This window comes from Centruroides sculpturatus, unplaced genomic scaffold (assembly GCF_000671375.1).
Source record: "Centruroides sculpturatus isolate CEXI.00-Female unplaced genomic scaffold, Cexi_2.0 scaffold16, whole genome shotgun sequence".
NCBI classification, from domain to species: Eukaryota; Metazoa; Arthropoda; class Arachnida; order Scorpiones; family Buthidae; genus Centruroides; species Centruroides sculpturatus.
In genome coordinates, this window is record NW_019384548.1 from 746,749 (window position 1) to 769,449 (window position 22,701).

General features: G+C 30.0%; 2 protein-coding genes across 2 annotated transcripts in view; one reads left to right on the forward strand and one right to left on the reverse strand.

The window, feature by feature from the left end:
• Window positions 1-4,515: 4,515 nt before the first annotated feature.
• LOC111623593 lies at window positions 4,516-7,945 on the reverse strand. Its single transcript, XM_023366220.1, has 3 exons — window positions 7,839-7,945; window positions 6,877-7,028; window positions 4,516-5,099 (listed from the first exon to the last, which is right to left on the reverse strand). Exons 2-3 carry the CDS (start codon window positions 6,963-6,965, stop codon window positions 4,739-4,741), a joined length of 450 nt encoding a protein of 149 aa, XP_023221988.1. The 5' UTR covers window positions 6,966-7,028; window positions 7,839-7,945; the 3' UTR covers window positions 4,516-4,738.
• Window positions 7,946-20,190: 12,245 nt separating this feature from the next.
• LOC111623557 (short transient receptor potential channel 4-associated protein-like) overlaps window positions 20,191-22,701 on the forward strand; it is an 83,705-nt gene continuing 81,194 nt past the window's right edge. Inside the window, exon 1 of the mRNA XM_023366172.1 lies at window positions 20,191-20,277. Within this exon, the coding sequence (XP_023221940.1) occupies window positions 20,191-20,277 (87 nt within the window). The remainder of the gene's footprint in view (window positions 20,278-22,701) is intronic.

Here is a 22,701-nt window from a genome sequence, read left to right on the forward strand (position 1 = left end):
TTACATAGGCCTGTACCACTGAACAGTTTGATCTAGATTTTTATGATTTTTTACCATAATAGAATATATGAAATTATAGATATTACTTTGTTCAGTTATTTTATAACTCAGTTATCTACATAAAGTTGTTGTAAACCTACATTTTCGTTTTCTTAATTCATTTTTTAAACGCTATTGTGATACAGCGATTGGACTTTTTACAATTTAGAATATTTTATCTTAAATTTTAAAATTTTCAATGCTATACAGTATACAAAAAAGAAAAAAATATATATATGAAGAGAATATCAAGAGCCTTATGAAAACGATTCTCTTATCGCCATTAATTTATTATATTAATATCAGCACATAAATAATCAGCTTCAATTTTACTCATTACAAATGGATTTGGCTTAATGGAAATAGTTGACGCAGTTAAAAGGTACATATATCCGTTAGGGATCCAAATTCAGTCGATCTCTGCTCTTAGGGGATTTTGATGATTTTTTTAATGTACTGTAAAGCAGGATGGATCAGAGCATTGTTCTCTACGATGACCTAATCTATTCAAATCTTTTTGTGAGTAAAATTGAGACCAACTAGACAGTCCAGCTCTTAATCCACGCAAGACTGGAAGTTCACAAACACACACATATATAAGCTATATATAACTATATAGCCTATTATATGTTGGTTTATGAGTAACAGATTCAATCCAATTCCTCCACAAACCAATTATCATTTCAAAGTTACAGGTTAATATATATATATATAGGCCTATATGATTATATGAAAATTGCATTATATTCAGAAATGTTATAATAAGATTATTTAAAAAAGCACGAATAGGATTTGAGACCGTCTATTAATTACGAATACAATTTTTGAGCCACTTTTGACTTCCTCCTCCCTATTGTGTACAACGATGTATTTTTGGCAAACCTCTTCCCTTAAATTATACAATATTACATGGGCCTCTCCTGATATTAAAAAAAAAGTGACTTTAAGGTCTGTAAATATTTTCTAACTGATATTTTATTCACACGACTAGTAAGTATAAGAGCAAATTCGTATGCCACTAAAAAGTCCACGCAGATGATGTCTTGACTCCTTCCCCCATCATTGTACACGATAGGAACATCGCGTACAATGATGTACTTTTCTCAACCCCCCTCTCTCTCTCTTAGACTGTACACGTAGTTAATGGACGGTTCCTTTCTGAAAATGACTCAGCTATATCAAGCACGATATATAAATTTCGACTTATGTAGATCATATGATTATAGAAATTGATCTGCTTATCTGTTTATTATTGTTTAAAACAATACATTATATTAAATATTCTGGTAATATTTTTTTTATTTTAAAAAAGTGTTCATTTATTATGAAAGAAACAGACAATTGCATTTTAAAATCCTGCATATTTATATATAACTAGGGCATAATATGCAACATGTGTAAGTATATATAAACGCTTTATTATATTTGTTCAATGTAGGCTTATATTTCTAGAAATAACTAAAATAATTCAGTCAGAGCCTTCCATAACGTATGGGGCATAGGCTCCTTCTGCCATTTTGTTTTTTGAACGTAGAATGTTTCTTTATTCATAAAAAGCAATCTTAAAGATTTTATTTTTGTTGATTAAAATAACGTTAATTTACAGGGGTAGGGTCCTAAATTTCTTCCTGGCCTGTAGCTTCCCCTTTTGACGGCCCCGAATTCAGTCAAAACCAGTTTATCTATATTTTTAAATCATTATGTAATTTATATATTTATAATTCACATAGTTACTATATATTACAACTGAGTATTGGTCAATTATATCTAAGTATATATAACTTTAATTTTTTAAACCCTTAATCTAATGAATTTGGTGAAATTTAATAATCATAATAATAATAATAATAATAAAATGGAATTTAAAATTAAATAATCATTTTTAATGTTAATAATGAATAAAATAATTTTTGCAATTGAATACGATTACTCACGAAATTAAAACAGGAATTAATGTTTCAAAATTTTTACTGGTTACAGTCTTAAAACAAATATCAAATATTTCGTTATTCGGCATTTATCATTCCACAGCAAAAATAACAAAGCATAGTTCACATAGACATCATAGAGAAATAAATATATATAATTTAATACAACTATCAATTTAAGCATTTTGTTTTAATTCAAAAACATGAAAATATTGTATTGAAACAGTAGCCTAAGTATTATTTTAAAAAGTCTTATTATGCATTAAGGGATTCTTCGATTCTGATGGATCCTTCGTGATTTTTAAAGCTGCACTTAGACCTGTTGCAGCCTGAAGTTATAACATATAACAGGGTCTTTATCTTCATCAAATAATGATAAATGTAAAAATTTGAGGCGCTAAGTCAGACTCGATGTCCAGAGTCGAGTGGTTAAGATCGGATTTTCAGACGGTTTGAAAAGTCTCAGGAATTTTTGGGGGTTGTCCTCCCATCCGACAACTCTATTGTGGGTCTATGGGTAAACGTATGGTTAAATATAGGGCGGTAAGAGTTAAAAAAAAAAAAGTTATAGACTCAATGCGAGTCTCTAAGTTTCAACTTGTTTAGCTTAAGTGCAAATTTGGCTTTGGTGATCTTTTAAAGTAGCATAGATCGGATTCCAAATTTATATCGACTCTATTGAGGGCTCCGTTCACAATATATAAAAAATAAGGCCAATTTTATAAGATCAGTGTTTCTCAACGGGGGCGATATCGCAGGCGATTCCATGTTCAGGGGGCGATTTCTAACAATTTATATTTTGGGGGGACGAAAAACAATTTTCTGGGCGATATAGTAAAACATTATATTAAGAATAATTAGCTATTTTATTTGTTATATCGTACAATAATTTAAACAAATAACATTATACTAGTCATTAGTCTATTCAATGCAGCACGAATTTGGCGTTAGCCTTGGCCCTCGGCATCGGAATTTTGAAGTGAAGGGGGAGATGCTACGATTCGTTAGAGGTTGAGAAACACTGTTATAAGATGCTATAATTCAAAACCAGTCGAAAATTCTATAAATTCCAATCTTTAATTACTGCAAGAAAAAGAAATGGGTTATAATTTTAAATACTTTTTCTCTTCTTTTAAATGATTATTATTTATAATTCTGGAAAAAGTTAAATATTTTTACTCCAGTTAGAGATATAAAATATAGCTAATATAAATATAAATTACCAGATATTCCGGCCGATAAAAGTCAATCAGATCAAATAAAGTTAATTATTAAACTATAATTAAATGTAATGTTGAATTATTTTAAAGAGAATCTTTCTACATCTTTTTAAAATTCTTTTTGCTTTATGGGCACTTAGTGGTTCATACTCAGGCCCACAATGGGCACAGCCAGGGCGAAAGTTTGGTATGGAGTCCAGGGATAGAGTGGACATCATTTATCTTTTTTTTTGAATATATGAAATACGTAGAGAATGTTTCTTTATGAATAAAATGCACTTAAAAAGTCTTATTTGTTGTTAGCAAAATTAACATTAATTTATAGAAATAGGACCCACTAAAAACCCCTAAGTTTTCTTTGGATCCGAGGAAAACTCCCCAGCTTCCCCTTCTCGATGGTCCTGGGGGCGACCGGGTGGTGAGAGGGGTCCGACATATGTGCAACTCGTGATGATCAACTAAAGATATTCAAATGAAGAATAATGCAATTTTTTCTTCAATTAATAATATATATATATAATTAGATTTCAATATAAAACGGTTTTACTGAATCTGAGTCTTTTAAAATGACATTGCACATATCACACTCATTAAAAAAATTACATTTTTTATTGATAAATTGAAAAAACTATTGCTAAGATATAATGTACAGTACGTCATGAAAACCGGAAAAAAGTTAAAATTTTTAAATTATTTTCGTAGAATTTTAATTTTTCTGTTATTAAAGTTTGTTTTTATCAGGATCCTTGTTTAATTAAATAATTTTTTTTTCCTTCATCGAACAGCAAACTCCTGATAAGAGTATCAACTGTTGACCATGCCTAGGGCTCCAGTTGGGTTAAGACAAGTCTGCATTATTCATCTGTGATTAAATAAATTTGCATCACAAATTTTTTCCTCAAGTTTTTTTGTTATAATAGATACAGCCTATAAATGAGGATTTAAACCTATTCATTTTTTATGAATAAATATAATATGTAGAAAAGATAAACATGGAAGAAAAATTTCACCAGTTAAATTGACTGGAATGACATAACTTATTCAAATACTGTTTATGAAATTTGATTTCATTCTTTTAATTAAATTCATATAAAAGAAGCATTCTGTATCTATTTTATAATTATTTTTTGAACGTTTTAATACAGTGTTAAATATATTTATGAATTACTTGCTCTGTAATATACCTAAAATCCCATAGAACAAAATGTTATTGTTTTATGTAAAAAATAAATAGTTTTTAATTTTAAATATCTATAATTAATGAAAACAGAAAAAAATATTTAATTAATCTTTCTAATTTCAATTATGTTTGAATGAGATAACCACTTTATAGCATAAAATATTTTATAGCATAAAATTCAAGATTATACATTAATTGCTATTTCAATATTTAAAATATTTTAAAATAAAATAATGAATAATGAAAAAATACTACTGAGCAAACATCCGTTGATGTCGTAAACATGCAATGAAGTGCACCTGTGCGTTCCAACTTTATTTACGTTAACAGATGTAGCCTATTTTTGAAGATAAAATAATGCAAAATATAGCTCATTCGGTTCTTGAGGACACATTACTACTTTTTAGAATAACAGATTCTCCATTTTTAAATGGTGGAAACGATGTATATTGTTGACATACGAGATAAATATCATTATCAGTGGATTTCAAGCATTTTCTAGGTACACAACAACAAAACTTCAATATTTTCTGGTTTTTTGTTAGATTAAATCGAAAAAAATTAATACTTATTAAAGAATCTTTACGAGATAATGAAGAAGATTCTACAATTAGACTGGAATTAACAGGAGTGAAATATGAAAGTCCTGTTTGCTTATCCGTTTCTACTTTCCACGCTGTTTTTACTTGATCAGAATTCTGATAAGACTTGTATTGGTCATCTTGTTCACAACTGGAAATAAATATACGCTCTTAGTGGTCAACTGATGATGATATTATTAATTTATCTATTATTTAATTTTTATAGAGAACGATTAATATAAAAAATAATTTATGTATTAATATATGTAAAAATTTTTATTGCTAATCAAAATATAGTTGCCCTTAAATAATCTTCAATTTTATTTTCTGAAAAACTAATGTTTTTACTCTTTCTGGTCTGTGGGCATTAAGAGAGCCTTTTTCGATTCGAGTCTATCATGGGTTCAGCCATGATAGACTCGAATCGAATGGGGTGACCGGCTGGTGATGGATATATCTAGACTCGCCCAGATTCGCCCCTCGGTCCCCAGAATGATAGACTGACTCCTTAATCGCCTGCCCACCAGTGACCAATGGATAAAATCCTGAACACAGTCGGTAGTTGGTACTAAAAGTAGAATGGTACTTGGTCGCGGTTTCGTGCCTGTGGCCACGTGGAGTTTTCCGGTTTTCTTCAGAAATATCTAATACAGGGATCTTAAATTCAAACGCAGCAAAGGGCCAGTCAAATAGATGTATATCAGACGCGAGTCGTATTCAATGTTATTCGGTAAATCAAAACATGCTGTGATTTAAAAAAAAGGCTCTAACAAAGATCCTTTTGTTAACAGGCCTTTATGATTTATGTAAACAGTTTGACGTTTTAATTGCCTCTAGATGTTAAAAATATTGATTTTTAGAAAAGAAATCAAGGCCACAGACGGGATAAAGAGCTTTAATGGCCGTATCTGGCCCGCGGGCATCCAGTTTGCAACCCCTGATCTAACACCTATATAGGAGACAATTTCCGATAGAAAGTCCTTCCAAGAGGACTTCGCCTATGTGTTGTGTAGCTTTTATCCCATAATTCTACATTTTCGGTTCTTTTTATCCCGTGGAACTGAGAGGACATTTTCCCCATACCCATTGTGAGTCCAGTCAGGTCGACATGGTCAGGTGGTAATGGACGGGGTCCAACATATCCAGGGTAGATGCCCATGAAAATTCCCGAGGAATTGACTCACCAGGATTCGATTCTAGGTCTCTCAAGCGATAGGTCTTTAATTGCCTCGGCCATTGAACCAGCACAATAGAATTTATCTTCATGCATAGAGTTTGTCACAACTTTAATATTATGCATTTTATTATTATGATTATTTATAATAAGAATTTCGTATCCAATTTACTCAATGAAGCTGAATCGCATGATAAAGGATCGAAAATTTTCTGACGAATCTAGTTCACTTGAATAAAAAGTTTTTCGGTAAATATTTCGCAATTATTTCATTAAAATCATGATTAAATCCATTATTTTTATTTCTTAGAGTTCAATTAATGATATTTCATTATTTCAATTTATTAAACTATATAACAGAACACAGCCTTATATTTTTTAATATTTCTATTAATTAGAATATATTAATGTAAACATATTTACATTATATTTTAATTAATTCAACGCTTTTAGACAAAATGAGAGTTTATATAAGAGCTCTTAATTAGTTTATATTATTTACTCTAAATATTACAATAATTTTCTAATCATTCTATTTAATTTACAAATGAAATAATAATTAGTAAAACAAATACTATATTAAATTATGCAATGTCGACGAATACATTCTAAATTTTTATTAAATACAAACTTTTCTATCGTAACGCAATTACAATTAAAAATTAAATTATACAACAGATTTCAATTCGACAAAAACTATTGTACCATAAAATTTCCTTTAAAATTAAAAAACAGTAATCGAAGAAAAACTAACCTGATTTTACTGTGACATTTATTCTTTTTAAAAGGAAACGAATTAACATTTCCAAATATTTTCTGCAATGTTTGAGTTTCGCTTCTCATGTTAAACCTCTGTGGAGCGTCATTAAATTGAAAACGTGTAGAAAACAGACTACAGCGACTTCTCTATTGTGAAAAATGTTTAATTTATTTTATTGGTGCTTCTATAAATAAATTCTTCTACTTGATGCCATTTTTAAATACTTTTAAACTAATACTTTAATTAATTTTTAATTTTAATTCAAAATCAATCAAATAATTTTTAAAAAATTCAANAGTTAGTCCCTCTTTCGGTACTACAGCTGCTCATATATTGATATAACTACTATATGGTTTAAAGAGGTCTTTTTAACTAGTCTGTCGTCAATTCAATCAGGTTCGCAATGGGACGTCTGAGTAATGAGGGACGTAGTCCGATTTAGGCTATATGAATCAGACAGAACAACCAAGAAAAATTTCTCAAGATTAGACCCGAATTCCAATGCGAATTTCTCAAGTGAAAGGCTCTCAACTAAACGGCAGAATGAACGAAGATTCATATACAGTAAGTACGAATCAGAGACTTATGGATAAAAATTAATAGCTGGTCGTGGATTTGTGTTTAACCAACCGGCTGGCTGCGTGTTTTTCGGGTTTTTTTCCCCCACATATCTAACACTTAAATACGGCCAGTTTACCACAGAGAGTCTTCCTGAAAGGCATCTCTATGTGCTAAAGAAAGGTTGTCTCTGCAATGGAAATAGTTGTTCCTGGTGATTAGACATGGCAAGTAAACTTGGACTTGTATCCAGATGAATTTTATGTTTTATTAAATTGTAATTCTGCCAGCCCATTTCTACAAACAAAATGTATATATTGTTTTTGTTCAACTTCGGTTTAATTAGAAATTATATAAATGGTTTTTATGTGTAGATTATATAAGTTATCAAAACATACACAGAGCGTATCACAAAAGTCTGGAACCAAAGTTCTGTTAATCTTAGTTTATTCTTTTACAGATAAAGCATGGCGCTTAACAAGGAGGAACGAATTCAAGTTATTTTAATGGTGATGATCTCAGTCATAGAGAAGAGTTTAATAGGTTACATCCAGATAGCTATACAGTAGACCCCATACAACACTGTAGATAATTCCGTGTTATATGAATTCCATGTTGTACGAGTCACTTAAATTTTACAAATACTTCAGCCATTCACAGCCCAGCACACGTATTTGTAAAATCTAAGTGACTCGTACAACATGGAATTCATATAAAACGGAATTATCTACAGTGTTATAGGGGAAGTCTACTGTATGTGATTGATGGGAAGTCTGGTGCAGTCTGTTAAACTCTTCGGCGACTTCTCGCTGACCGCGGATCCCCACCAATAAAATAACGTAAATTCGTTTCTCATTACTCAGCACCATGCTTTACCTGTAAAAGAATAAACAAAGATAACAGAACTTCTAAGATTCCCAACTTATGGGACACCTTATATATGTTTCTTTCATATTTCAAAACATGTTCAGAGACACTATAAATTTAAAAAAATCAATATATACTCGCATTTTTGTTATGTAATGTTAAATAGCAATTTTCCAGAATAATCATAAGAATTCTCTGTTTGTATTCTGTAATGATTAAATTTGCTTTTATAAAAATGAAGATGTGTTGCATTATGATACAGCGATTTGTTTACGAAAAACACTTTTGTACTTATTTTTCATTAATATTTACTTAATATCATTAAACAAATATAAATAACATATCATATTAACTGTGAATCGTTAATATGCTGGCGAATGAGAAGAAACTCTTCAAAACATTATTATGATATATACGTAGTATATACTGTATACAGCAAAGGGGAAGACCACAGGTGCTTAAGTCCTCCCCATTGACACAAAAATAAAATTAAAATTTATTTGAACTTTCAAAACCTTGTTTTTAAAAAGCATTTATGATTGTAATGCGGACCATACGCATTATAGTCATCGTGCACGGTAATAGCGTTAAAAGTATTTATTAATTCAAATATTTTTAATTTTTGAGTTAGTCCCTCTTTCGGTACTACAGCTGCTCATATATTGATATAACTACTATATGGTTTAAAGAGGTCTTTTTAACTAGTCTGTCGTCAATTCAATCAGGTTCGCAATGGGACGTCTGAGTAATGAGGGACGTAGTCCGATTTAGGCTATATGAATCAGACAGAACAACCAAGAAAAATTTCTCAAGATTAGACCCGAATTCCAATGCGAATTTCTCAAGTGAAAGGCTCTCAACTAAACGGCAGAATGAACGAAGATTCATATACAGTAAGTACGAATCAGAGACTTATGGATAAAAATTAATAGCTGGTCGTGGATTTGTGTTTAACCAACCGGCTGGCTGCGTGTTTTTCGGGTTTTTTCCCCCACATATCTAACACTTAAATACGGCCAGTTTACCACAGAGAGTCTTCCTGAAAGGCATCTCTATGTGTTGCTTTATTGTATCCCACCAAACCAAACCAAGTCTGAATTGGCTTAGAAATTTACACTGGTGAGTTAATCCAGATACATTTGATCTCGTGCCCTATCATCAAGCCACCATCATTGTTGGCCTGGTCGAATCCTTGATGGATATGTATAAAACAGTTTTTAGTGTCCAAGAGTGAAAAGAGTACAAGATAAAATAGCTTTTGCTATCAATACTCTTATTGTAAAATTTTTATCTTATTGTAAATTAAAAGTTTTTAATAAATGCATTCACACTGAGTTTGCGTTTTTCATCAATAAATTCAATCAATTGAATTGCTCAAACTGTTGATTGATTAATACTTCGCATTAACTAATTAAGCATTACCATAGTGAATCAACCATTCTACAATTATGCCTATTAAGGGCTATCCATAAATGATGTCCGCACTGGAAGAGAGGAAGGGGGTTATGAAAAGTCAGACAAGGGAAGGTGGTTATGGAAACTTCCCTCACCACCCGGCCGCCACATTGTGGGCCTAGCCGAACTCATAATGGGCTTGCTAAAAGAGGCCCACAGGGAGAAAAGAATTTTTAAAAAATATGTCTTCACACAATGTAGTAAATTCAACATAAAAATTTAAGTTTTTAATTTTCTGTAATGATGTCTTAACATAGTTTATTATTATTTGTTTTGATCTGATTAGCTATTAGTTCGTCTCTAATTATTTTCTTGTTGACCATTGGGTCGAGATATCTAAATATCTATTGATTACTTTGTATGACGATTGAAAAAAAAGTTGAAATGGGAATACTATTTAGCAATCTTTCATAAATTAAGCAATTTCATTCTGTAATTATATTAAAATTTATTTCTGTGTTTTGTACACTTTTTATTCCTTTTAGACAGAACTCCGTTTTTTTACACAGAAATTTGATACGACCCGACATAGTTTTTAGTATTTTTTGTTGCCAACAGGCATGAGCGTAGCGAGGAGGGAGCCTGAGTGGGCACGGTCCTCCCCAGTGAACTTGGTGCCCCCAGAAAATTACAGCCGAAAAAGTGTTGAGCCGATTTGGAAACAGAACGAAAAACTTAAAGCTAAAAATTTTGAATACTAAAAGATAAAAAAAAGGGTCAACTGTGCACACTGTTATTAATAATTTGAAATAATTCAATGTTGTGTTAGATTGGCCTCTACTAGGCCCCCATAACAAAACTCTGGCTACGCCCATGCCAACAGGATGGCTGAGGCGGTTAAAGTAGCAATGTCACTTTAGAAGACCCGAGTTCGAATCTGGTTGGTAAAAAAATTCCCAGGAATTTTTCGGGTGTAGTCCGTTCCAGATATATCGGGACCATCTCTTACCATCCGGCGGCCCCGTTGCGGGCCAAGCCGAATCCGCGATGATTTGAAAAAAGTCCACTTTACTGTTTACAGGGCGGAATATCAAAAAATTAAAAGTAGAAAACATTTCAACAAATTACGAAATTAAATCATTCTTACGAAAACAACTAAATGTACAGTACATTTAAAAAAAAAACTAATCTCGTATTAATTACGAATTTAATACAATACAGTTAAATTCATAAAGTGTTCAATAAGTGTTCTTTTTATTAAATCGAGATTAAGAAAATAAATACAGTAATAATTTAAAAAATGTTTTTCAGTTTATTATATTTCGCATAATAAATATAATAATAATATTATTATTATATTTAATATCCGATATTTAATATATTATATTAAATATATAATAATAATAATAATATATATATTTTAAATTTTGATTTCTGGTTATTTTATACGAATACGAAATTACGTAAACACTAACGATTCTGCGCAGATCGAGTGCTAACAGACCAATGAAAGTATACGACCGAGTTTGTCATGTGACCCAAATGTTTTGATAAAGATTTAGAAATGTATTCGTTGAGGGACGAAAATGCTGTCAAACGTTTTAAATTAAAACCCGAATTAACTGGTATTGCCATTAATAACTTATTAAAGGTAAGATTTAAATCATCTTTTTCAATAAATATATTATTGTTTAAACTGTACGTTTCGAAAATGTTGTTTGTAACTGTAAATAAATGAATTGCAAGCGTTTAATTATACTTGATGATTGCTTAATATGCACGTGAAAAAATTCTCTTAAGAAATTTCAATTCGTCTTTCATTTGTCCTATTTAAGGCAAAATATATTCTAGTTTAGTTAACAATTTATAAAAGTTTCATTAAAAAGTTTAATGTTTGCTTCTTTTTATTAATATAGAGCACGTCTTGTTTTCTGTTAGTAAAAATAACATTAATTTTTAAGGATAGGAATCACTTGGGATCCCTTTTTTTCTCTGGATGCGGGAAAAATTCTTCATAATCAATTGCATATTAAGATTACATCATTTAAATTGCTGTCTTATGATAGTATGGTTGTAATAAAGATATATATTTGTATAAAATGAAAGAAAAATACTTTAATCAATGTTAATTTCCAGTTTTTCATAAATAATAATCATACCGATTCCTGTTTTATTGGAGCAAAAAACAAAAAAGTATGGTTATTCATGGTTACTGGATATTTTAATTGTGAAATGTTTTACACTGTGGCTAAGCAGCTTTTGCATGTTTTAACGTAGAACATTTTAATTGTAAATTACTAAAAAAATCGTTATATGGGAAAGGCAGAAATTGTACAGGTGATGCTTGATTTAAAAACTTTTTGAGCTACTTGGATGACCACTGTTAGTGTGAAAGACCAGTTAGCACTTCAGTCCCACCTTTGCTGCTGAGTGGCATACTGTCCCACTGTTGGTGTGCTGATCTGTTGATCTGGGGAACCACTTTCTATGACAGTTGATCATTCCTAGTAGTGATGTGAGAAACATCAATGGCACGGTGTAAATTCGTGAAATCCTGTACCCTTATTTGGTAGGGCTGGTATGCAAATAGCCATTTTAGTACAAGATAATCCTTGGCTACATATAGCTAGGGATTTCCAAGAACATCTTTCACATCATATTTCCTTGGCCTGTTTGTTCCTTATGGTGTGACCAAATGAGATGCCAGCTTTGACCAATCATGAGAATGAGAGTTCTGGAGCAGCAATTACATTTGTGGCCAGATCTGTTGTAGAATACCATACAGTGCTTGTATGTCTCTATGCCTGATTGTATTGACAGGGATATTAGACAAGAGAGTCTTACAAGATACTAAAGATTTCTTTTAACTTAAACTGTTATTCCACAGGAAATTGTCTCTGCTAAGATATTGTAATCACTTATAACTATAGTCATTATGTTCACCAGTGAAATTAAATAAGATCCTAACCCTCAAGATCAAGACAAAGAGCAAAACTTGTAATTAAAGGTTAAACCAAGATTTTAATGTTCAAGACAAGTTACAAGATCTTGATACCTTACATCATTACCTTTATTTTTTAACCTGCAAGAATTTTAAAATCCTCATAAAATCTTTACATAAAATACACTTAAAATATAATAATTTACAAAGCAAAAATATCTGTAAAAGAAGAAATGCTTTGAGAAAAAATAAGCACTGTTGACAAGAAGCAATGTCAGTCAAGATGATGAGTACTGCTACAATAGACTTCTATATGACCAAATCAACAAAAACTTTCTACAGCATTATGAAACTGAATAAATAGTGAAAATAAAGATACTGTATTTACAAATATTCTTAATCTTTATAAAAATGTTTTGTTTTGTTTATTATGATTTGAGTTTATTTATTTGAGATAACTTTCATTTTAGGAAAACATTTCCATCAAAGAACTCAATATTGTTACAAAATTATATAAAATGTCAAATAATTAAATAAAAAAAAGGTGGACCAATACAAGACACTGTAGTGAGACCAAGACTTTATTACAACAGTCTCAATAACAGTAATAACAGACTTTATTACAACAGTCTTGACTTAACATCATTAATGTTCATTCACATTAATAAAGTTTCATTTGATTCCAAGTTATGTCATATCAAGAAGACACCATCATCTTTGTACATAACTTTTTGTCAGTGAGGGTACATTTAGGCTTTTACATACTGTATATTGGCAAGTGAAAATAGGCCTTATTTCACTTTAATGTGATCTAGAGCAGGGGTGGCCAACGAGTCGATCGTGATCGACTGGTCGATCGCTTGCGATGTCTTGACTTAATGTGTTACACTTGTAAGTTGTAACTGAACGCAATGCATGAATGTAACGTGCAAATGCAACTGTAGTGATATTGGACCTCCTCGTTCTCCCTCAGATGCGGTTTTGTCGGTCCATGTGCAATCCATTTGCGTACAGTTGTAAAAGGGGAATAAGAAATGTAGACAAAGGGTCGTAAAACCGAAAAAAAGAAGGGACAGAGAGAGTAGGTCGGGACACGGTAGAGAGAAAAAGAGTGAAGTAGTGGTCCCCGAAAGTGACAACTTTGAGTTTCAATTTTTCTTCGTAAGCACCTTTTCTTCGTGTTTTAAATTAAATTGTGGCTTTTCTTTTCTATCTAAACTTAGTATGTATTTCACACCTTCCTCCCCCTCGCTGCTTAGACCAAGGATGGGCAACTTTTTTCTGTGTAAGGGCTGCATTTCAAAACTTTTGAACTATCGCCGGTCACATACAAGATAAAAGAGGGGGGGAAATGCCGGTAAATCACAATTATTTATTCATATATAATTATAAAATAGAATAGGTATACTTAATTTAGCTTCTAGAACTGATGTAAACGTAATGTATCAAAAATATTTGATTAAATATTAGTCACTGCTAGTTTTAAATTAGTTTCAAGGTGAGTCTGTTAGCCAGTTTTTCATTTTAATTTTTACTAAATTCATTGCAGGAAAAACTATTCACTTAAGTTGTAGAAAATAACATTTGAATTTTTGCTGCATACTTCTTAAGCTAGGAAATTGATATATTTATACACATTTTATGCGACTCGGGTCGCGAAATACCATCCCTGACTTAGACTATGCCTATGACGAGTCGATCGCGACACATTTTTAAGATAAAAAGTAGATCTTATGTACACAAAAGTTGGCCACCCCTGATCTAGACCACTGCCATACAGTGAATAACAATCCACCATATTAATGAAATAAGCTTATAACAATACATGCCTTTAGTGATGTTATTGAGAATTGATATTTTTTTTGTTACTTTCTCCAGATTGAGGAATTTATTGTAGCATTACTGTTAACTATTATTACTTTTTACACATGCACTTTTTTATAATTGCATTGGTTATAGTTTTAAAATTTATATTTTTTCATGAAATATACAGATTTTACAAGAAAGAGGTATTTCAAACAGTTTTATTGAAAGAAAAAAATGAACAGAATCAGGGAAGTAAGATTTTCATAAAAGAAAGCATCAGCTCCAAAAGTTGCTGTTAGTTGCTTTTAAATTTAGTATAACATACATACAAAATTTATATTCATTTTTGATAAATATTTTTCTCTAGAACATGGAGTATAAAAGATAGTTTGTTATATGCTACTCAAAAGTTCTTGATTTAATGATAATGAATTTTGTCTGGGTTTATACAAAGAACCAGGTTTATCATTTGCCAAATCCAATGGCGTGCTGTTCATGGAAGTCATGGAAGTGCCACTTCCCCTGTATTTTCTAAACTATAAATACATATTGTGCAATTATTTTCATATTTTAATGTACTTTGAATTACAGGAACCCCCGTATAACACAGGAGTTATGTTCCAAAAAATTGCCTTGTTATGCGAATTTGTGCTATAAAAAACAAAGAACTAGTACAAAAAGGGGGGTTAGGTTCCAAAAATTAAAAAACATGCTATTATATTTTCATAATTAAGATAAATATCTTTATTAAAATTTTCTTAAGAAGTGATACGTACATATTAATATAAATTAAACAATGTTTTCTTTGTCATCACTAAGCACTATTAACCAAGGGTGTTTTCTTTTTGGCAAGATATCCTTATCCTCNTACATGCTATTATATTTTCATAATTAAGATAAATATCTTTATTAAAATTTTCTTAAGAAGTGATACGTACATATTAATATAAATTAAACAATGTTTTCTTTGTCATCACTAAGCACTATTAACCAAGGGTGTTTTCTTTTTGGCAAGATATCCTTATCCTCTGAGCATTTTTTTGCATTATCTTCAGATCCATGCTCTACCTTTTGCAAAAAATGTTATTTTAGATTGCTTGCTTTTAGTTAAAAGATCTTTATAAATTTCCTTATAGGGTGTTAAGCACTTATGAAATTATGGTGCTAAGCACTTGTGAAGAATAAAGCAAGTATGGAATAAGGAAAAACATCTGGCAACACCAAAAACAGAAGTGTCATGATCTGGCAACACTGAAACAAATTTTGAGAAGGACCACGTGTATCAACAGAAGGCGAGAAAAGAAAATTTACATACTTAAGTACTAATAGTTCACAAAAATTATGCAGGAAAATCTGATAATACATATGCACTCAAATGAAAAATGTCAAATGAGGTATCTTTCAAACTTAAAAGCTTTATCACATTTATTAAACTGTTGTACAGGGATTTCCCTAATTTCAAATTAGATAAAGTTTGCTTTAATAGTTTTTATTACTGTACATTTCATGTTGTATGAGGGTTTTACCCAATTCTCGAACCGTGCTAGAGTGAATCTGTGCTATAGAAGTGCTGTGTTATACGGGGTTACCTGTACTTAAAATTAATATTTTATTATAACTGTATTATGTATTTTATTACAAATTTCTATGTGTGTGAAAAACAATGATAAGATTGCCATTTCATATTTGAATATAAATTCATATGTGCATGTTCCCATTGGAAGCATTGCATTGACAAATATGAGATAGCTTCCATGGCAAAAATATTTAAATCGTGTAAAGCAGCCGGATTACACACATTTGCACATGTGCTTTACAGAACACCAGTCTCTCGTGGTTTAGCTCATGGATGCTACACACCAAAATATTGTATAATGTTTCCAATGATTCCATCCATTAGCCACTCATAGGGAACTATTTGTTTGACTAAGTGGATTGTTTTAAGATTTAAAAAGTAAAGGAAATTTTATGTTATTTTTTAGTATGTTTCTTTACAAAGCTATATTTAATTATAATTATATTGACAGATTTTTAGACACAAAATCATTAGAATTTTTATCACTTTTAGATGTTAATAATTTTAAATATTATGAAAAACAGTTTTCCGAAGCAAGTTTTAATTCTTTGGAGAATTTTTTGATTTATCTAAATTACATAGTGAATTGCAATATTTATATTCATGTCCAGATTATATTGGCAAGCCACTCTTAGACATAAAACATATTATAATTAATGATTATCTGAATAAAGATGTACTAAAAGAATTATATGATTTATTATCATTAATTTTTATGGTACTATCTATGAGTGCATCTGTTGATTGCAGTTTTTCAACCATGAAGCGAGTTGATATGTTCACAAGGAAAGATTGTTGTCACTATCATTGCTTTCAATGAAAAAGAGCTTTTAAATACTTTGGTGGAATCAACAACAAGCAATTTTTTATGATAAAGTAATTAACAACTTTGCAGGAAAAAATTGCCGAATAGAGTTAGTTTATAAAAAAAATAACAACAACAAGTTTTCATATCTTTGTTTTGTGTCAGTTATCTATTTTAGAATTAAAATAAATAAACTATTTGTCATTTCCAGTATTTGTTTAAAATTTTTATGGAAACACATCTTCCCTATCATCAAATGTTATGGCATGCCACTGGCCAAATCACATAATAAAATCTGAAAATCCATCTTATGCATTCTAAGAATGGAAATTACATCTACATCATGAATTAACACTGAGAATTTGAATATCAATTATTGTGCATAAAAAAAGGGGGGAACTCAAATTTAAGTGTGTTAAAATGTTGAAAAATTTTTTTCTGAGTTTTCAATTTTGTAATCAACAGTTGATTAGATTGCTTTTTGTAAGGTGTTACGTATTAGAATTGTTTGAGTAACACAAAAGTGTGTTGCTATTTTGATTGTTGTTTTTTTTTTAGATCAACATCCATGATGCTTTTAATTTGATCATATTTTAAAGGTTTTTAATTGAAACATTTAAAATTAATATAAAATGTAATTTTATAATTAAATATATTTATTTTAAATTTGAGATATTATTTTTAGGAAAAACTACAGTATTAACAAAACAATCTTTCTAGCTTTTTTCCTCTCTGACCTATTTGGACTGGTATTATGAATTCTTTCATTCTGCTCTTGCATTACATTTTCACTTACATCATTAAAAACATTGCACACCACTCATACTTACTCTAGCATATTAAAATTTAATGGAAGCACAAATGTTTTCAGCCACTTTAAGAGTCCTTTGTTGGGTGAGACAGCCTATTTTTTACATCAAACCTTGTTTAACTTATAAAAAATAATTTAAAAAAACCTATTTTTGTAGGTGTTTAAATATTTTTTGTAACTTGTTTTGATGTAAAAAAAAAGGCTTTCCCCCAATGAAAGTTCCACAAACATTGAAACACAAACATTTTCCATTAAATTTTAATCTGCTGGAGTAAGTATGAATAGTGTGCAGTGTTTTTAATCAACATTTCCAGGTTTTGAGAGTTTTTATACTTACATCATGTTCCATTATGTCTTTTCTGATGATAACTTTTCCTTTGATGCCTACTCACTATTGTCTTTGTGATCAGTTTTATGAATGCCAATTCAGATTGTTCCACATGACTAAATTACCTCAGCCTTGATTCTATTATATTTTTCTTAATCAGCACTGTTCTAGACTATGATGATGATTGTGATTCATATTAGGTCCTTTTTCAGGTTATTTTCATTACTTCCTACAAAATTAATTCAAAATATCATTAAAACTTTGTAATTTTGTTTCTACATGCTGTCTATTCTTTTATTTGAATTAATTTATGGAACTTTGATATTTTGAATTAGTTCTGTACTGATTATTGTAAAAACTTGAATATGTTTTAAAAAGGCTGAAAGTATTAGTTACAAAGAAAATTTCAGCTGGTTAGTTAATTGTATACAGTAACACCAATTAACCAAGGTTCTGCATTATCCAAGACAAATCTGTAACTGAATACACTAATTTTTGTCTAATTCATAAATGCTCTACCGTGAATGCACCAAGAATCTAAATACTATAGTACTTTTAACCTTGATTGTACTGAGTGAGTGACTAATGCTGAGATGATTTTTTCCCTACCCTGTGGGCACTAAAAGGGCCTTATTTTTCATGCCCATTGCAGGCCAAGTCAGATGGCCTGTGATGATGTTGGCCAGGTTCAAAATGAGGCAGCCTGGTGGTATAGGACAGATCACTCATGAAAAATGATGCTGAAATGACTGCAGAGCATTGGAACAAAGAAGGGAAGATCTTCTATAAAACAAACTCAGTCTTTTTAAAGAAAGTTTTAAAACAATAATATGTATTACAAAATATTGCTACATCTATGCAGAAGTGTTTAAGGTAATATATATGCTCTGTGAAATATAGTTATACAGGTATCCTTTGCTTAATGTGGAATTTGATTAATGCATGTGGTAAACGCCGCCCTTCACATCTGTACCCTTAACGGTTGTAAAATACAAGCAATTACCCCTGGGTGTATGAGTCATCACTTCCTGGAATAAATTCGAACTCACCCCACAAGACCCTCGAAAACCAGTTGTCTTTGTTAGCCGCGTCGTCGAGACATGTGCTGTACGCAAGACATGTGCAAGTACGCGAGGAGAATAAAAGTTTAGTTTTTGTTACGATCTCGTCTCGTTCGTTTCTTCCACTTGCAGCGATGAAAGATAAAAACAACAACAACGCAAAAATCACATGCACAAAATTAATTGTGCCAATCCCTTTATATAAGTAGCAGAAGTTTTAATTACCAGCTATCTTTACTTAACATAGATACTGTATTTGATTAATGCAATTTTGATATATGCAGTAGCATTGAAGGATTAATTAACTGCATTAATCAAGGGATACCTGTAATAGCTATAATTTTATCGTTGTTTAAAAGGAAGTAAAAGACATTATACCATTAATAATCTTTCTCACTTGTGCTTTACCAATTTTTTTTAAATGACTTCTTTTTTTATCTGATATCTTTTACAGTTTTTATCCATCATTTAATTATCATGATATATTTTCTGTTTTTACTTTTACATCATCATTGCTACTTCAACTCTTGTAATATCAAAATATTTAAATGCTATTGATTACTAAGCAAGGTACTGTACATAAGTTATGTATCCAAAATGTAATTATTTATATTTTTAAAACAAAGTTGGTAGTAATGAAAATAGAAGCATGGAATAGTAGCAGAATATAGGCTAGCATGGAAGATAAATATCTATTTTTGGATAACCCAGTAGAGGATGCTGCTTGATGACAATATATTGTATAAGATGTCCTATTTCTAAACTCATTTGGATTTTTTATCACCAATAATTATTGGTAATGAATAAGTGAGGGAAAAATGAGTATTTCCTTAAACAAAAAAACATTGGAACACTATGAACATCACAATACACCTTTTTGTTTAAATTAGTTGATATAGTCAGTGCCTAATTACTGAACATGCTGACTAGGGGTATATCCTAGGGTGCACCAATTCTAGGCATGCACAATTTTTCATTTAATTTTTTTAACAGACCAAATATATAATATATATATTTTAAATTTTGATTTCTGGTTATTTTATACGAATACGAAATTACGTAAACACTAACGATTCTGCGCAGATCGAGTGCTAACAGACCAATGAAAGTATACGACCGAGTTTGTCATGTGACCCAAATGTTTTGATAAAGATTTAGAAATGTATTCGTTGAGGGACGAAAATGCTGTCAAACGTTTTAAATTAAAACCCGAATTAACTGGTATTGCCATTAATAACTTATTAAAGGTAAGATTTAAATCATCTTTTTCAATAAATATATTATTGTTTAAACTGTACGTTTCGAAAATGTTGTTTGTAACTGTAAATAAATGAATTGCAAGCGTTTAATTATACTTGATGATTGCTTAATATGCACGTGAAAAAATTCTCTTAAGAAATTTCAATTCGTCTTTCATTTGTCCTATTTAAGGCAAAATATATTCTAGTTTAGTTAACAATTTATAAAAGTTTCATTAAAAAGTTTAATGTTTGCTTCTTTTTATTAATATAGAGCACGTCTTGTTTTCTGTTAGTAAAAATAACATTAATTTTTAAGGATAGGAATCACTTGGGATCCCTTTTTTTTTCTCTGGATGCGGGAAAAATTCTTCATAATCAATTGCATATTAAGATTACATCATTTAAATTGCTGTCTTATGATAGTATGGTTGTAATAAAGATATATATCTTCTGTCAATATTGACAGTATTTGATACTGTTATGTATTTTTACAAATAAAACTAGTTATCTGGTTATATATATTGTATATATAACAGATAATTGTTTTTGTAAAAATACATAATAGTATGGCACATAGGCAGCTTTGACAGAGTACATAATTGATGAAATATCAATTATGAATTTGTTCTAAAATCCTAATAAATCAAAATTGAGTCAAACTTTACCATTTATTGCTTTCAGCTGTGTACAATCTAAATTTGTGATCATCATGAATCTAGACAAAAAAAAAATTCTTAGTTTTGGTGGATAAACATAGATCTTTTGTCTTATTTTCTTCATGTTACAATAACATTATAGATCATATGTAAAAATTTAAGAACTAGTTTGAAAATGTTTTATTTCTGAATTAATTCCCATGTACTGTACATAAGGTTGATACTTAGAAAATAAAATTTATTATATCATTCTCTCTTTCTTGACATCTAATATTAAAAATTTTTTTCTATTTATATAAATAAGTCTTTACAAAAATATCAGATTTTAGAGAAATATGCAAATATTTAAAGTTGAAAAATTTTTTATATAAAAGTATATTTAACATAAATGCTTTTTAAAAATATTTTATAAATATTGTTTTTAAAAAGTATTTTAAAAAACACTGAATATTTTCTAGTTTTAATGAAAAAAAAAACGTTTGTATTAGAAGACACATAATCATTTTACACTGATTATCATTTATTAAAAGTATTAAGATTTTTATTAATAGTGTAAAAATAAAATTTGTCAGAAGAAAAATTGTTTAATTCTTTTAGCATAAGTTTGAGATGATTACTGTTTTTAAGAATGTTTTCAAATACATTCTACTTCAGAATTAGTCTTATTTAGTAGACTAATTAGTATAATTATAAATGAATTGTTCAGACATATATATATATATACTGTATATATTCAAAATTTCTCATTCATTTTTAATATTTTCAAGCCTTTCTCATTATTTTTGTGTGCAAATGCATGAAAACCAAGCATGCCACCAAAAACAAAAAATTAAATTGCAAAACATCCTTTATTTTAGATTTTGCCAGAATGTAAAACTATATAGTATAATCAATCAAATAAACATTTTTACTCTGTCGAAACAATAATAATTATAGCAGTAAGTCTAAAAGAAGCATGCATAGCAACATCTCTCTCTGTAATAAATATATCAAATAATAAAATCTAATGTCAATAGCTGCTATAACAAAAATTACTCAAAAGATTCTTTCATGTATTTATGATGTCTTACAATATGAGAGAAATTTTATATTGTTTAAAATAATTCAGATCTATATATAAACATCCCTACAAACCCGATGTAGTGCAATAACACACCAACAACTGCTGTAAATCATCAGGCTATAATTTGGAATAATTTAGAATTATTTATTTACAGGTTATGGCAGTTGTTGGTATGTGTCATTGTATTATATTGGGTTTGTAGGGAGATATATTTGTATATCTACGCCTTGCTGGGTATGCGATGGCCGACTAAGTGCCTTGTGTGGATTATAGCTTAACGTTAAATATGGCTATATCTTAGTAGTAATTGGTTATGGCAACGTAGTAACTGACAATGGTTATAGCTTAATGTTAAATATACTGGAAGAGGAGATTGGACTGGAGGTCCTGGTAGTGTAACTGGCAACATATCTGCACAGTAAGCAGAAGTTGTGTGTTCGAGTTCTGTTTCGGGCTGATTCTTTTCTTCCAGTTTAATCTAAATTATTTAATTATTAATTTTAATATAAGATGGCACTTAACACCAAGTTCATTTGTAATTTAGAATTACTTATTGCAAATTATAGCCCGATGATTTATGGCAGTTGTTGGTGTGTTATACAGTAATTCAGATCATCTATCTTGTATCAGAAAAAGTCTGATACAAGATAATGAGATACCAAAAAACATCTTATTGACTTCCATCAATGAGTTTAATACATTAGAAATGTT